Here is a 17,061-nt window from a genome sequence, read left to right on the forward strand (position 1 = left end):
CAATGACTACAAAACTCCTCCTTCTTCTTCTTCTTCCCAAAACAGAACATACCTCGTGAACCACGAGATCCAGATGAAGTAGTAGGAGTAGAAGAAGACGTAGGTCCAGATTGCACAACAGATTGAGCTCGAGGCTCAAAAGATCCACTAGGTTGTGCTGGAATCATCAACTGTGCTCGCCTGTTGCTAGTCTCCACAAGACGGCAACGGTTCACCAAAGTCTCAAAAGATACTGGGTCATCACAGACGACAATCTGTGAGTAGATATCTTGGTTCAAACCTTGTAGAAAGAGATCATACTTCGATACATCACTCTCATTAATATGAGGACTGAAAGGTAGCAGATCAAGAAATCGTTGCTGATATTGATCAATAGTCATTGATCCTTGCCTCAGAGTAAGCAAATCCATAGATTGTGCTTGGCGAACAGCCGGAGGAAAATACAATTTTTGGAACTCCCGACATAAATCCCCCCAAGTCACCTGTCCTCTCTCAGTACGTGCCTGAGCAGCCTTGGCATCCCACCAAAAACGTGCTCGATCCTCTAGAACAAATTCTAGAACTTCCAATTTCTGATCCTCAGTACAATCGAAAGCACGAAAAGTACTCTCGAGTTTAGACATCCAATTCCTCGCCTGTTCAGGATTCTCGCCTCCCACCAAGGGTTTCGGTCCTACTTGCATGAACTTATTGATAGAGTAGCGACGTCTACCCTCATGATGACGATGATGATCATCATGATGATGATGGCGATGATGATGATGACCACCTCCCTGGCCAACACTACCGTGACTCTCGTCAGCCATATCCTGAAACGAATTGCACATTAAAATCCCAAATACGCAAGAATTACTCAAGACTAAACTAAATCCCAAGTACTAATCCCAAAATCTAAGCATGCTCTGATACCAAAAATGTAGTGACCCTGCATGGTATCACCTACTAACTGGCAACTAATAGCATGCATTAAAATTAATACAACAAAATAACTTAACAGAGTAAAACGTGCAGAAACAAAACCATAATTTACATATCAGCTTAGTAACATAATTCAGGCTTAAATCTGTAGTGATACAACCAAATCGAAACCTTAAACAGTAAACATTATACAGCTATATCGAATCCTGTTGTATAATAAAATCCTCAAGGCTCCTGCTCCCTAGCCCTGCCTTGAACTACCAGCTCCGTCCATCCTGCGACCTGCCCCATGGAATAGGGTGTCCAAGATAACAACTAGGACGTGAGCGCTAACGCCCAGTACATAGACATGAGTAAACATATGTATATAATGCATGCAACATGATGACTGGTACAGGGTTATCTGAAAAATCATGCTCAGAACCGGCGCCACATGAGTGCTGCCACCGCACGGATCAACCTCTGGGTGCAACCACACTCGTCTAGTACACCAGAGTAGACAGACATAAATGCCCCCGCCGTCGCGGTACTCTCAGTGACAGACTATCGAGTATAGAGCTGAGCGGCTCTATAGTCAGGTATAACAAGGTATAGGCTCAACATGTATATGCAAATGACATATGAATATAGAAAGCGGTAAATCATATATCATGCCATATAATAATGCCAAATAAATGCAACATATAAACATGTATACTCGCTGGCAATCTCAGTCAATGTGTACGTACCTCTAGGCTAGTTCAAGTATAGTAAGATCCTAGGTTCCAAGCCTATATTCAAAAGTTCACCGTATCACTACATAAATTCTATAAGCCTTAACTAAGCTAATAAGTACTCCCAAAACTTAAATAGATTCCCGGACCATACCTTCGTCTGTAGTTAGCCCTTTGGAGTCGCTAGTCCCGGATGACTATAACCACACCTTGGTTATTCCAAAACTTCTATTATAACCGATAGGGCCCTCAAGTGTATATCTCACACTATATAACTGAAGAAGGAACCTCGGAAATTCGTATTTAGAAATGAATTTGGGAAGCCCTATTTATAGGCAAAATTCCCGGCCAGGATCGGAACCACCGATCTCGGGATCGGAGCTTCCGATCCAGCTCACGCCTTGCATGTATGACACGCCGGGATCGGAACGTCCGATCCGACGATCGGAGCTTTCGATCTCGCCTCCGATCAACACTTGTCAAAACTCGTGGCTGAGTCATCGGGTAAAGCTGGCAGCCGGAGATCGGAACTTCCGTTTCAGGATCGGAGCTTCCGATCTCTGTGCTTCCGCTGAGCTTCCGAAGTGGCTGAGATCGGAACTTCCGATCTGGGTTCGGAGCTTCCGATTCGGCCCAAAGTCAAAAGCCCAAATTCTACTCCGAAGTCCAATAACACTCCGAAATTACTAACCCTTAATCATGTTTAACATATTATTATCTTAAAATGGAACCTGAGTTACTACACAAATGAAGAACAAAGGATGAAGAACGAAGAAGACGAAGAACGGAGATAGATGAATATAGATACTTACTTGATTCTAAACCTTGGCTTTGATACCAAATGATATGAATCTTGATGTGTAAGATTAGCAAACACAATTACAATTTGAATCGCACCCTCTAATCAATAAACAAAAGATCCAAAGTTTTGCCCAATATTTGAAACAAGTAAAATTGATAGGATTTTTGGATTTCCACCTTTAATCGACGGTACGATTAACAACAAAAATCACGACAATTGAAACCAAAGAAAACCTTCAGATAACTTGTATCTAAATATCTTCAGTGAGAAATCAATCGACAAACACTTCCAAGTAATTAAACTAAATTTGATTTGTAAAGCCAAAACAAAGCTTTGAATAAAATTCTTGAGAGAATTTCAATAATTGGTGTATAAACTAAATCTGAATTATTATTATTAATGAAAATAAACAAAATATTTATAGTTTACAATCAAAAATTAAAGATAACGCAAAATATTACAAATATATCACAAGATATCATCTAAAAGTTTCCTAATAGATATAAAATACTCAAAATAATAATTAAATAAAATAATATTTAATTCCCGAAACACACAAAAAAAACTCTGCATTGTGTGTATTTCTCGAACACGCACAGATGCGCCTCAATCCCCCGCAGATGCGCAGAACTCCAGCAGTTTGTGATTTCCAACTCACGCATATGCATAACTCTTCCCGCAGAAGCGCTAAATCAAAGAAACCCAAAACGCCGCATATGCACCAATGTTTCCCGCATTAAAACATCCTTCAAATTGATCTTCAATATCACCAACACTATCTTGATAATTTGTCATGAAACTTTGAAGGGCTTCTTTAAATTTCTTGCTTCGACCTCTCGTAATTGGTCCTTGTGGCATCGCCAACGGTTCTTTAGCTTCCTTAGTCACTTGTTCAATATGCGCACCATCCATGATCGCATCATATCACCTGAACCGTTTCTAAGAAATGATATCTTTTAGTAAAATTGCTATGTTCTCAAAAGAAAATTATGACGATTGTAAAATTCGTATGCAGGCACACTTATCAGCACATGATGATGATATGTGGTTCGTGGTCACAGATGGACCCACGAAGATTATGAAAACCAACACTGCCACTGCCATCTCTGCTGATGCTCCACAGATGGTAGAAAAGTCTCGAGTTAAATGGACTTATGAAGATAAGAAAAAAGTCAATTTGTTGCTTAGTCATTTAATTGGTGCATTTATTTAATGATCGTAATCATATTCTACTATCTCTTTTTTCTTATAGACTATTTTTGAATTTTCTAAATGTATAATTCTTATTTTTATTAATTATTGAGTATTGTTGATTATGATTTTTTGTCTTGAATAAAAATGTAAAAGCATGAGGTAAATTAAGTTAGTTCTTTGCAACCTCTAAAAATAAGTGATTATATATATATATATATATATATATATATAGAGTTTTACTATGCGCCCACCTATCATGCCCACCACCATGCCCACCAATGATATGACATTATTCTATTGGATGTGATAAATTGTAGGTCCAATAGAATAGTGTCACATCATTGGTGAGCTTGATTGGTGGGCATGATAGGGGGGCAGCATAGTAAAACTATATATATATATGCGTGTATATATATATATATATATATATATATATATATATATATATATATATTTTGTGCAATATAATTAAAATTTGTACTTAATATAATATATAGATAAAGAAAATCATTATAAATGTTATGAAAAAAATTTTTGGTAGCGCTTAGTCGTGTCGCGCCTAAATTAACCCAACTCAAATTAACTAAATAAACATGTAGTAGCGAAGTAGGGATCGTTCCCACGAGAAAAGTGAAATTTATTTGTGTTCTTAAAAATACTGGAAAGGGGATTTGGGAATTTTATCAACTATGATGCAATAATTAAAATAAGAAAAATCAATAAAATAACGATACTTGGTATCAGTCGACTACACCCTTGAAATTATTAATTCGATCATCGATTCCCTAAAAATAATGAATTCACATTGAATATTCATCATTGAAAATTTAATTCATGTTCCACCTTAATCTTAGTTAATTATAAATCAGCGTTCTAGATTAACTCTTACCAATAAATCAACCCAAATACCAGCGATCTAGATTTAAATCTAAGGTAGCATTCATATGAGTGAAACTGATGAATCTAGACAACACATGCACCAGCGGATGTATTTAGCCTAGTCAATTGTTGTTCCTACGATTTAACAAATTCAACAGTAGAAAATATTAAACGTAGTTGCTTCACAAATTAGATTATTCAAACAATTACGGATTTGAATTCTAATTTAGCGGTAGATTGTACGAAAAAATTATCAGGTGATCAATCCAATAATCAAACACACAAGCATGAAATAAATCAGAACAACTCTTGATACTCAAATTGAATTAAACACTAAAAAACTGAATCTCACAAATATAATAAAATCAAGGGTTTAGTCTTCCTTAACCAAGTACAAAAATTAAGAAAGAATTGAAGAAGAAACTAAATCTAAGAATTGAAAAGATAAAACCTAGCCGCCAGAGCGTTCTTCGCGTTCCAAGCCATCCAATCTGATAATTGATCGAGTTCTAGATGATATTTAAAGTATAGAGTCCTTCCCAAGAAAGTTTCCTATTTAAAATATAAATTCCCAACTTTTCGTCTCGCTCGATCGATCGATTAAAGTTGACTGATCGAGCGAGCATAAAACTGCCAACTTTCTGTCCAACTTTTATTTCTGCTCCCACTCGATCGGTTAAATTTGACGGATCGAGCGAGCAGTTTTTTTCCCAACGAGCAGCGATTTTAAAAAAATCATATCCGGAGATCTAGCCGTCGGATTGAACTGAAATTTGGACAGAAACTTCAAAACATCTTGAATTTTATTTTGAACGGTGAAGATCGGATTTTATGCTTTCTAAAATTAAAAAAGATTTTTGGATCATTACTGCTCCGTAATTCTTCTCTTATCTCGCTCTTTCCTTCCATCTTTAGCTCCTTTTATTCACTTTTCCTATATCAAATCACATACAATGATTAGTAACTATAACATGAATTTAATCAATCAAAATACACCTAATCATCACAAATTAACTCAATCAAACATAGAAAAATACCATCACATCAATTTTTCATAATTTAACATAAAAATAACCGATTATTTAAAATATTTTTTGTGCAATATAATTAAAATTTGTACTTAATATAATATATGGATAGAGAATATCATTATAAATGTAATGAAGAATAAGTTTCATAATTTAATATATTAATAAAAGCATGTTATATTAATTAGAACTCAAAAAAAATTAATATAATATTTTTTGTGAACTCATTAATTAAGCACAACATTGTAATTGGTTTTCCAAATATCATATTGCATTTATAAAGTTAACCTCATATACTAATACAATATAAGTGCAATAAAGGAATTAATAATTATTTTCTTTCTTTTCATTGTCATATAGTTTTTTTATTATTAAAAAAATACAATATGTCAATTCATCTCTTATTTAATTATAAACATAAAAAAATTATACTATCCAATATCCATCTATTTTTGAATTTTTTAAATGAATCATTTTTATTTTTATTATTATGAGTATTTCTGATGATGATATGCATATTGAATTAATAGATAATTAATTAAATATAAATTGAAAAAAATTGTTATACATAAATTTCATATGTTATATTATGATTTTTTTCATTTATTTTGTGTATTTCCAATTTTCGATATAAATTTTTGTAATAATATTCAATTAAGAAATAGATTATTGTAATCGAAAAATATTATAGTAATAAATCTTGCAAAACAAATAAATTCTTATAGTAAATATTATATATCATTTTGACAAATTATCATAAAATATTAAAAGTAAATAAAAAAATTAAAAAATCCAATATTTGTTTAAAATTGTATATTAATAAAATGTCTTGAAAAATAAATAAATGGTATAACATAGAAATATGAAGATTTGACAAATTAGAAATTAAAATAACTAAATCATTCAAAATTGATAAATTAATTCTTCTTATTTGCTATGAAAGTGTCTCGTTCGTTATGATCCCAAATCGATATTGTATGACTCTAGTCTTGAACTATCATGATGCATGCGTAAAATAATAGTGAATAATCCCTTTATATAATCCAAAATTTGAAAAATGCTGCTATATTAATTTTTTGATTAACAATTACGTTATATTTAATTTATTAATGATTAACATTCTCATAATTTTTTTTTCTAAAATTAACTTAGAAGAATTTTCAATAAAATTGTATTTTTTAGTAAACATTTATAATTTTTTAAAAAATATATTAATCAATTAACTAAAGATCTTATTTTGGATTAATAAATTACAAGCTTCTCCGGTCAACAAAAAAAAAAAAAAAAACTTAGAAGACTTTTCTATCAAATTGTTATTTTGTAGTAAAGTTTTTGAAGTATATTAGTCACGATAATATTATGTAGAAAATATCAGATTTTCATAAAATAATATTTTGAAATATTTTTATTTAGAATCCGTGGCTCCAAATAATAGTTTTCTTATTTTTCATATTAACGTCGTTTTTGCTTAATTATCTATTCCTAAAGCTAAGGGTAAAATCACCGAAAACTCAAAACACATTTGTCCAGTCTACCATAAATAAAATAAAATTACCGTCAAAAAAAAAAATTTAAAATTAATAAAAAAATGGCGGCCAACCTGTCCATCTTGACTGGCGATCCAAATTCGAAATGGGGCCATTCTATGCTGATTTCATCCGGATGAATTTCATCCGATGCAGTATCCACCATTCATTAGCCCGAGCCCCACACACAAGCTCGTGCCCTGGGCCAATGAATAGCCCAAATCCACCGTGTGAATTTCACCCGGTAAATCATAGAAAAACCTTTCAAAATAGGTTAGTATGTTGACCACGAAATTAAAGCTCAACCCACCCGTTTTTACCGATGGAACGGATTGATTGACCAGTAAAATCCAACTTTACGGCTCTATAAATGAGATGCAAAGAATGCAATGATAAAGAATTGACTAACAATTAACTATCTAGTTTCCTCCATTGTATTTGAGTTCATCAACGGCTCAAATACCCACCAACCTTAATAGCGAACTTTCAGTATGATACAATATGCTAGGGTATCAAGCTAGCTAGTTTTTGAAATTTCTTTTACGAAGTATTTTTTGAGTTTTTTCTTTAACAAATTTTTAAAATTGTGCCGAGTAAACTTAATAACATTGTTAGGAAGTAATTTTGCTTCTTATCTCTGAGTATTTGTCTGATGACCATATCTCATACCATTTCATTTGATAATATACATATCACCAATAAAATTTAGGAAAAAATTGCAATTTAATAAAATATGTTTATCACTTTGCAATTTTAGTCCATTATTTAGTTTTAATCCCGTATGTTCCGATTTTTTCAATATTAGTTTTTTTTCGAAAATTCTTACGTGACATTATACACGTTAACTCCACATCAGCATTACATTGGTGTCACATCAGTGCCACACCGGATAAATGAATAAAATTGTAAAAAAAAAAAAAAAAAACAAAGATAGCCGCAATGTTCTCATAACCGGACCGATGATCGAACCGGTCTAGCGTCCAACCGATCGGACCGTTTTAACCGGACAGTCGAACCGAAAAACCGTTTATATAAAAATAAAAACAATTAAATTTTCAAAAAAAATTCAAAAAAATTCAAAAAACTGGTTGAACCAGTTTTCCGGTTCTTGGCCGGTTCAACTGGTTCTTGACCGGTATTGACAGGTTCTCACCGGTTGAATCGGTTTCCGATTTTGGGGGTGAACCGAACCGGACCGAAGACCGATTTCCGGTCGAACCGGTCGGTCCGATCTCGTTCTAAAAACACTGGACAGCCGAATAAAACTGAAATCTAAAAATATAGATAATCGAAATTGTAAAATAACAAAAATACACGACCAAAAAAACAATTTTCCCTAAATTTATCGTGTGTTACAAAGAATGTTGCAGAAGATTTAGACTCGAAATTGTAAAGACATGAGTTAAAGGAGGAAAGAGAGTGTAATCCAGTAGTTTTAAACTTTCCAATTTGTGGTTTATTATTAGGTACATATAATGCATTTGGTGTTTTATTGCCAATAAGTGTGTTATCCAATATAAACCTCAAACTAAATTCAAGGCATTTACAGCCTCCACATTTATTTCATCTTTCATTATTCTTAGTGGGCTGAAAGAGGAGGTGGCTTTGACCCCGATCGAAGCCAAACCCAATTCCCATCATGAGAAATACATACTTATACGCATTCATTTATTGATTGATACATACATAAGTTCATATATATGTCTAGCAGCTGATATTGGGACCAGGATCAACTCCAAGTTGGCTGCAATAGTTTCTGTAATATTGGACACGAGAATTGACTGCAGGCGTGTTCCCTCCATTGCATTCCAATCCGTTAATTGCTCGAATCGTGGCCCCGAATCCCTGTCCGGATGTTATAGCATTGTGGCAATTGTTCATCCAGAACCAGAGGGCTGTCTTGAAAGATATGACGTTGTCTCTGGCCACGATATCGGGGTTGTTTAGCCCGTCGAACCCGATGCTTTGCCCCGCTGCCGCGTAGTTGTAGTTCCATGTAAGTTGAAGGGGACCTCGCCCGTAGTAGTTCTTCCCCGAAACACACGGATATTGTCTGGTGTCGCAATAGTTATGAGATGCCCCATTAATTTCATTTATATAGCACAGACCTGCGCATTAGGAAAAAATATATATATGACAAAAGTTTTAGCTATACGTACAAGGATCAAGATCAATCAAATTAATAAAGCAACTTTTTCCTTCTACCAATTAACCAAAATCTTCTTGGACTAGTATGTCGTACATATATAGCTTGCAAACTATTGTGTTAGCTTGAAAGTTTATATATCCAATACCCAACGAAAGATATATAGCAGCTGTGAGTTCTCACGTCATTTAAAAAAAAAATAAAGCAATTTTGCGAGCCTAATTAAATTTAACTTACTTCCGGTTTCATGTGCGACGTTTGCGAAGAAGGCAGCAACCTCACGCCTAGCAACAACACTAGACCCGCTGGCAAAACCGGAATATGAGCCGGCTGCATTGAGAAAAGCCGATCGCGTGTAGAATCCTTTCCCCTCGCAGCCTCCACCGGCGCCATTAGCGATCCTATTGAAAAATGCATCGGTGACTATATTGGCCGCTGAACTACCCGAGCCATAGCACGGGCCAGATTGGCATCCGTCGCCACAATAAGGGTCGCCGGTACCACAATAACCGAACCGGCTACAACACAAGTTGGATGCGCAACCGCAATTTTGCCCGAAAGCCATCTCCCCGGCGAATGCCAGGACTATGGCTACGAGGGTACACAATGTGACATAGGGATTACTAATTTTTGAGATCATTTTTGGTACAAAAGATCAATTGATTAGAGAAAATGATGAGTTTGTGTTGAATGAAGCACAAGCTACGGAATGTGGGGTATTTATAGTGGACCGGGAGATATATTGCGGCGACTGGAAATTGGAAAGAAAATTCAAGTGCAATGACTTATCATCTATGAAGGCGTCAAAGTTACGTAGCAAAGTTTTTTTCAGTTGGCATGTTTATATATTTTTAAAATTTCTATTTCTATTATATATATAATATAAATGAATACATTAATGATTTAATTGAATTGCAATTAGTAGATCTTAATTGTATATTAACTAAATATTTCCACATCGTCTACTCTCATTTAATTTAAAAATTGGTATGCATGTTCTTGGCATTAGATAATTGAATCATTATTGAATGCAATGATCATTTGGCCTAAAATTTGGTGTTTTTTTTAAGTTCTAAAAAAAAAATGGTATGTATGTGATGTTAGATAGAAACTCCTATTATGTATCGTTTCGGATGATCTCCAACTTGACTCGTAATTTATTAAAAAATATTAATTTTTATGTCAAAAATATTAATTTTTATTACAAATATAGATTGAGTCAATCCGTCTCACAAAGACTTAATTTTGATATTATTTTTGGTTTTTATTCCTTCAAGGGTGGGTTCAAAATTCAAATGAATGGATTTTACGAATTTAGCCTCTTTCTTCCGAATATATTCTCCTTGGCCAAAATGTAAGTTGATTCATGTATCATGTTTGGATACGAGACACTTGGCTGTGCATGAATCGATATTGACTTGTGGAAAATTGGTTCAGTGGACGAGAAAGTTTAATTCCGAACAAGTACGTTATCTAGGATTAATGGACACTTGGTTTTATTTTCAACACGCAACAAATTACTTTCAAATATAAGTATATAATAGTGTATTTATATTAGTATAAGAATGGTATCCTAATATATTTGAGTACATAGGATAGACGATCCAAGCACTTGGCTTAAAAATAGTGTTTATTAAGCATGTCATTTTTTAAATATTTAATGAGCAAACTTTGGGTCAATGATTCGCGTAAGTGTGACGATACAATATAATGCATCTTATTTACAACTATTTTATATCTATATTTGCTCTATGAAAATGATTAATCGTTTGGAGTAATTGATAACTCATTATCAACCATTGTATACATCTTTTGTTGATTCATATGGGATAAGAGTACTCTAATATATACATATATATACATAATAATAAAAATTTTAAGCTTTTCTATAATAAAAATTTTAAGCTTTTAGACTAAACTTAGGGAAACACTAATATTTTTGGTGAACATAAATATCCAAGATGAATTGAGTCAAGAAAAATAATTTTTGAGAAATATTTTGATTTTTCCCATAGAAAATTCTATAATTTCTTGATGGCTATTCTTTTTCAACAATAATAATGCCACACGAAATTAATGGGGCTAGTGATCCATATTGACTGGCACCTCAAGATTCAACAATTTTGTTTGCCCATTTTTGGTCCTTTTTTAAATCATTTAATATTATCTATCCTAAAGGCAATTAGGAGTTTCCGGTTTTCCTTTTCAATTGCGTAACAAATTTTGACGTACCCAAACTTTGAAAAAGCATTTACCAATTGTTCTCGTCAACTCACCTTTTGTATAAACACGAAGTTGGGCATAGTTGTTGGACACCATAAAAGAACTATATATATATATATATATATATATGGAGAATTATCCGTGCACATTTAATTACCATAAATAATTTCACTTGTCACACATGTCTTCGAAAAAACAATTTTAATGATTTGTAATGAGATATAATGCACTCGTGAGTGGTGTAGCATTTTGAGTTAACTATTTTTTGTAAAACTATGGAAGTAACGAAGTAGCTGCTATATGATCGAGTCCATCGTGTAATTGCGCTGGCTATAAACATCGCAATTTTATTTAAGGAATAATTAGTTATCCATTTCCCAAAAAAGTATCCACTACCAGAACCGTTGATATTATTAGGGATGTAAACGTATCGAATCGAGTCGAATAATGGTAAATTTTAAGGCTCGAATTTGGCTCGATAAGAGTACGTATATTCGAGTTCGAGCTCGATTCAAAACTAGATAATTTCAAATATTTTGGTTCGAGCTCGGCTTGAAATGAAGTTCGAGTTCGGCTCGAAACATTCGAACCTATTCATGAACTATTGCTCGGTATTATGGTTCGAAAAGCTCGAAATATTCGAAATGTATATATATTTATTATATAATTGTATTATATTATTTAAATATTAAAGCTCGCGAACTATCGAACAAAATAATTTTGGCTCGAGCTCGGCTTGAAAAAAAGTTCGAACATGTTCGAATTCGGTTCGAGTTCAATAAGCTCGAATACGAATCAAATATTTATGGAGCGAGCTCGTAAAGTTCACGAACCGATTCCACCCCTAGATATTATTTATCACATGTGACTAAAATCATATGTAGTTTGGGTAGATCAATCGTACGCAATCTTAAAATAGAAAATTTCGATTTTGGCGTATAAGACTAGCTATTTAATTAGAGAATTTGATGATAATATTAATCGCTAAATTCGTTAATTAGCTACCGATTGGATCCTCTAAAATTTAAATTTAAACTAAGTGAAACATCACTCGCACAAAAGGAGTATTGTATAGTTATCGCTCACTAAAATGTACGTTAGAGGCAGTATGTATATATTATTTGGGTTCTATTCCGATGACTATGTTTCCAAAGTAAAGCTTAATGCTCAAACTATATCAAGAAGCTTTTTATAACCATATATATTAATGGAACACTGGTTTTGGTCTTATACTTTTGTTACTTGCCGATTTTGATTTTTTAATGTTTATGTTATCTAATCTTAGTTTTAGTCTTGTGATTTTTTATGTTTGGCAATTTTAGTTTTTTCATCGGGAGTGTTGATGTAATGCTACACACATCAGTTCTAAGTCCAATAAAGAACTAAAATTAGAAAACAAAAAACAAACAAAAGGATAAACATGTAAAACCAATTTTTTTTTATATAACCCTATATACTAAAAATGAAATTTGATACAACATACTAATAAAATCGCAAAAAATAAATATGTAAAACCCAAAAAAAATTCCTACGAAATATTCTACGAATAATTACTTGTAATGTCTTAATGTCACAAGTTTTAAGTACAAAATATAACCCTATCAAATTACAAAAATAATCAATTTTTAATTAATGAAAAATCGTAAGAAATCTATTTTAGTAAATTTGTAAGTTATCTACCGCTCGCGCTTACGGATCTTATTTACTTTCAAAATTCTTTTATATTTCTAAAAATATTTATTTCTTTTTATCTATATGTTAAAATATTTTAAATCATAAATTTGAAAATAACAAAAAATATCACTATAGATGCGAACCGTATTCTATTTCATAATTTATTTGTGTAAATCATATTTCCTCGACTAACAATGCCCGACCAACTTTCGTCCAACGCACTCGAGTCCACTAATGGCTCGAATGGTGTTCACAAAAAACCTTACGTATCAACTTTCGATTATTTTCATTAAAGATAAGATTAATTGCATATATTATCTCTTTTGAATAACGAGATTACTGAAAAATTCTCTGTAAATGTTAACTTTTCGTGTTTTCAAATTTTGAGCAAAAATACCTATGAACACGTATGAATAAAAAGGTCAATGTTCAAAATTTGAAATACGGGATACATGTGCTAAATATTTGAAAACAAAAAGGGTTAATAGATCACTCTTTCTGTAAGCAGATCTAGCAACTAATATTGCTACCAGGATCAACTCCTAGTTCACTACAATAGTTTCTATAGTACTGAGCAAGCAAGCTAACTGCAGCCGGATTCCTTCCGTCGCATACGAGTCCGTTAATAGCTCGAATCGTGGCTCCGAACCCTTGTCCGGAAGTTATTGCATCATGACTGTTGTTCATCCAAAGCCAAAGGGCCGTCTTGAAAGATACTACGGCATCTCTAGCCACGATATCGGGGTCATTTAGGCCGTCGAACCCGATGCTTCGGCCTGCTGCCCCGTAATTAAAATTCCATGTGAGTTGAAGGGGACCTCTGCCGTAGTACCTCTTGCCGGGTACACATGGATATAGTCTGCTACTACCGTCGCAAAATACCCCGTTTCCGGTGACAATTTCCTCTATATAGCACAAACCTGCAGTTAAATTTAATCTTGTCTCACATTAAACTCTTCAATATTTGTCACTAAGCACCAAGTTGAACATTGAAACAGGGGAATTATTTTTTTTTTTTTCAACTTTAGGTTTATTTAAGATAAAACAGGGGAATTCTGCTAACAGTGAACTTACTTCCTGTTTCATACGTAACGTGTGCGAAGAATGCAGCAATCTCACGCTTAGCAACATCAATCGACCCGCTACCAAAGTCCGGATAGGGGCCGAGAGCATCGAGGAAGGCGGATCGTGAGTAGAACCCTCTCCCCGGGCAGCCTCCACCGGCCTCGCTAGCGATTCCATTGAAAAATGCATCAGTCACGATACCGGAAATCCCCGGGAAGTTTTGCCCGGAAGCGGACTTCCCGGCAGCGAGAGCTATGGCTAAAAGGGTATAAAATGTGACCAAAGAACTTTTTTTGGTGAAGATCATCATTTTCGGTAACAAAATACTGATTGGAGAAAGGCTGGGTATGCATGTGTTGAGGATGGAATTAGGGGTATTTTATGGTGCATGTATTTTGGTGATATATTATCAGCGCAGCGCAGCTAAGTTGGAAAGGAATATTAAGTGCTAAGACGTTCTATCTAGGAAGCATGAAAGAAAATTGATACACGCATTTATAATTTCATTATGATGTTTGGTAAATTTTAAAATATTATTGAAGAATTTTAGTTGATATCGTGTGTCATAATGTTATCATTTTATGGAGAATGAATTTATTACAGTTGAGTTTGAAATACGAGACTTCATCAATTCATTACAAAATTATTGTCAGGTGTGTTACAAGTTATCAACGATAAAGTTTCTGAGTTACTTTTGATCAATTACTCGGGCATGAAAGGGATCACAAATTAAAGATCAAGAAATAGGTAACAATGCAAAAACAATTAGTAGCAGTCTTTGACTCGGAGACGAGTTTGAAGTCTGCCGCCCCGTACGTATTTAATTAATAATCTTTACTAGATATTAATTTTCAAGTTTGAGTTCAAAGGTAGCTTTAAATAAAATTTAAGTTATCTAAACTAACTAGAATGTTTGAAATTGTCGTAATTTTTTTTTTTTTTTTTTAAAAAGGTGGCATAGCCACTTATTATATAAACACAAACAAGCAGAACAACATAAAGAGAGGGGAACTAGACCAAGACCTCTCCAAAGGCAGCAAAAGTACATCAAAGCATAAAACAAAAAGACTACAAGAGTCCATAATACTTATCAAGACATAATACGAACAGACTACAAGAGCCCTGAAAAACAAATCAAAACATCGGTGGGCAAGAAGAAGCCTGCAGTGAGCGCCCATCTACGATACAACCCATCAAACAGCAACTCAAGGAGGCCGTCCAGAAGAGGCACTCCGTCTGCGCTGCTGAGTCAATGAACCATAGCGCTTCTGAGAGCGCGTACGAACAGATAAGAAAGGAGAGTGAATCGCAGGGACATGAGAAACAAAAGGCACTACCTCTATCTGTCCAGACTCATCCTCGATAATCAGCTGCGAGTCCGAAGCAGAACTAACACCAATAGCAGGAGTGCCACCCAAAGCAGAGACATCCTGACCATCATCATCTTTGAAGTCCCGGAGGGCTTCAAAGGAATTCATCGAAGACTGTGGAAGCACACGATGCTGAGGCAAACAACGTCGTTGTCTACCCATCTGAACAGTCCATCCCTCCACAGTAACCGGCTGAACAACACTGGAAGGAGAACCCAAATCCTGCTGAACAGTCTGATCCTGATCCCCAGAGACTGTACCAGAAGCCTGAGGAGCACGTGAAGACTTACCCTGACGACGAAGTCTTCTCCTGCGACCAGGGGGCCCATTCCGAGAACAGAACTCAAGTGAATGGCCCAGCAAATGGCAATGAGTACAGAAATGGGGAACCTGCTCATAGACAACCTCAACTGTCTGACGGTGATCACCCCAACCGACCCAAATACGCTCCGGACGAGCCAATGGAACATCCATCTCAACACAAACACGAGCAAAAGACCCCCCTGGAACCATCAGCAGTAATCTCATCAATCTTAACAGGGTTACCTAGGATCTTAGCTATCGGGTATAGACTCTTTTTATCATAAAGGTGAAGGGGTAAATTCGGAAATCTAACCCAAACCGGAACCACTGAGGACTCCTCCTCAAACCTGAACTCCGGAGTCCACTTGGAAAATCGGATCGTGACAGACCGAATGGAAACTTCGGGTCTACCCCAAAACATCAAATAGTCTTCCTCCAGAGAAAAATTAATAAACATAAATCCACGAGGAAGGAATTTCACCCTATGGGAACCCAACAAACCAATACGGGAGATCGCAGCAATAATATCACCGTTAGGAGTCACACCCCTGTTCCCCGAAATCCTCCCAACCAAAGCAAATTTAAAGGGCTCAAAAAGAAAGGAAATAACCTGATCCGGGAAAAGAATCCCGGGAATCCCAGCACGTAGATTCGGAGATAAGGCCTCAATCGTCGGGTCCGCAACACCATCAAAGCTCAAATTGTGCAAACTCATACGGGACATTTTCACATGTCAATTTTGTGAGACGCGTCTCATATTATGTTTTATCTCTATAATATTATTTTTCATTGTAAATATAAATAGATGTGGCAAAATAGGTTTGGTCCATTGACCCTTCCTCAAAATAAACTTAAATACTACTAAAATAGAATTTTTAAAGGGCAAATTATTTTAAACTCCCACTACCAAACTTCTCTTTAACTTAACTCCCTACCCACCCCTTTATTTATTTTCACTCCCTAGTGGTCCCTATTTTTGAATTAAAAATTAATTAAAACTAATCCTTTGTACGTGGCTTTGTTATACCTATCAAACCAGTCTTGGCCATGCAAAATTATCAGTTACACAAGGTTTCCAGCCGATATACTCCGGATTAGAGTTCAACATGCTTCCGTAAGATGAATTGAATTTAAATACCTCTTTGACCATAATGTCGTCGGGTCATACCTGTCGAGTTTTACGAAGTGCTCCTCACACTCCAACCACGCAGTCGCAACAG

At 34.8% G+C, this 17,061-nt stretch overlaps 2 protein-coding genes across 2 annotated transcripts; both read right to left on the reverse strand.

Annotated features, from left to right (window-relative positions):
• Window positions 1-8,589: 8,589 nt before the first annotated feature.
• On the reverse strand, window positions 8,590-9,910 carry LOC140863162 (chitinase 5-like). Its single transcript, XM_073266372.1, has 2 exons — window positions 9,444-9,910; window positions 8,590-9,168 (listed from the first exon to the last, which is right to left on the reverse strand). The coding sequence occupies exons 1-2, from the start codon at window positions 9,844-9,846 to the stop codon at window positions 8,765-8,767; spliced, it is 807 nt and encodes a 268-aa protein (XP_073122473.1). The 5' UTR covers window positions 9,847-9,910; the 3' UTR covers window positions 8,590-8,764.
• Window positions 9,911-13,450: 3,540 nt separating this feature from the next.
• On the reverse strand, window positions 13,451-14,614 carry LOC140865262 (chitinase 6-like). The gene is made up of 2 exons (XM_073269843.1): window positions 14,178-14,614; window positions 13,451-14,023 (listed from the first exon to the last, which is right to left on the reverse strand). The coding sequence occupies exons 1-2, from the start codon at window positions 14,476-14,478 to the stop codon at window positions 13,614-13,616; spliced, it is 711 nt and encodes a 236-aa protein (XP_073125944.1). The 5' UTR covers window positions 14,479-14,614; the 3' UTR covers window positions 13,451-13,613.
• Between the last annotated feature and the right edge of the window lie 2,447 nt (window positions 14,615-17,061).

This window comes from Henckelia pumila, chromosome 4 (genome assembly GCF_033568475.1).
Source record: "Henckelia pumila isolate YLH828 chromosome 4, ASM3356847v2, whole genome shotgun sequence".
NCBI classification, from domain to species: Eukaryota; Viridiplantae; Streptophyta; class Magnoliopsida; order Lamiales; family Gesneriaceae; genus Henckelia; species Henckelia pumila.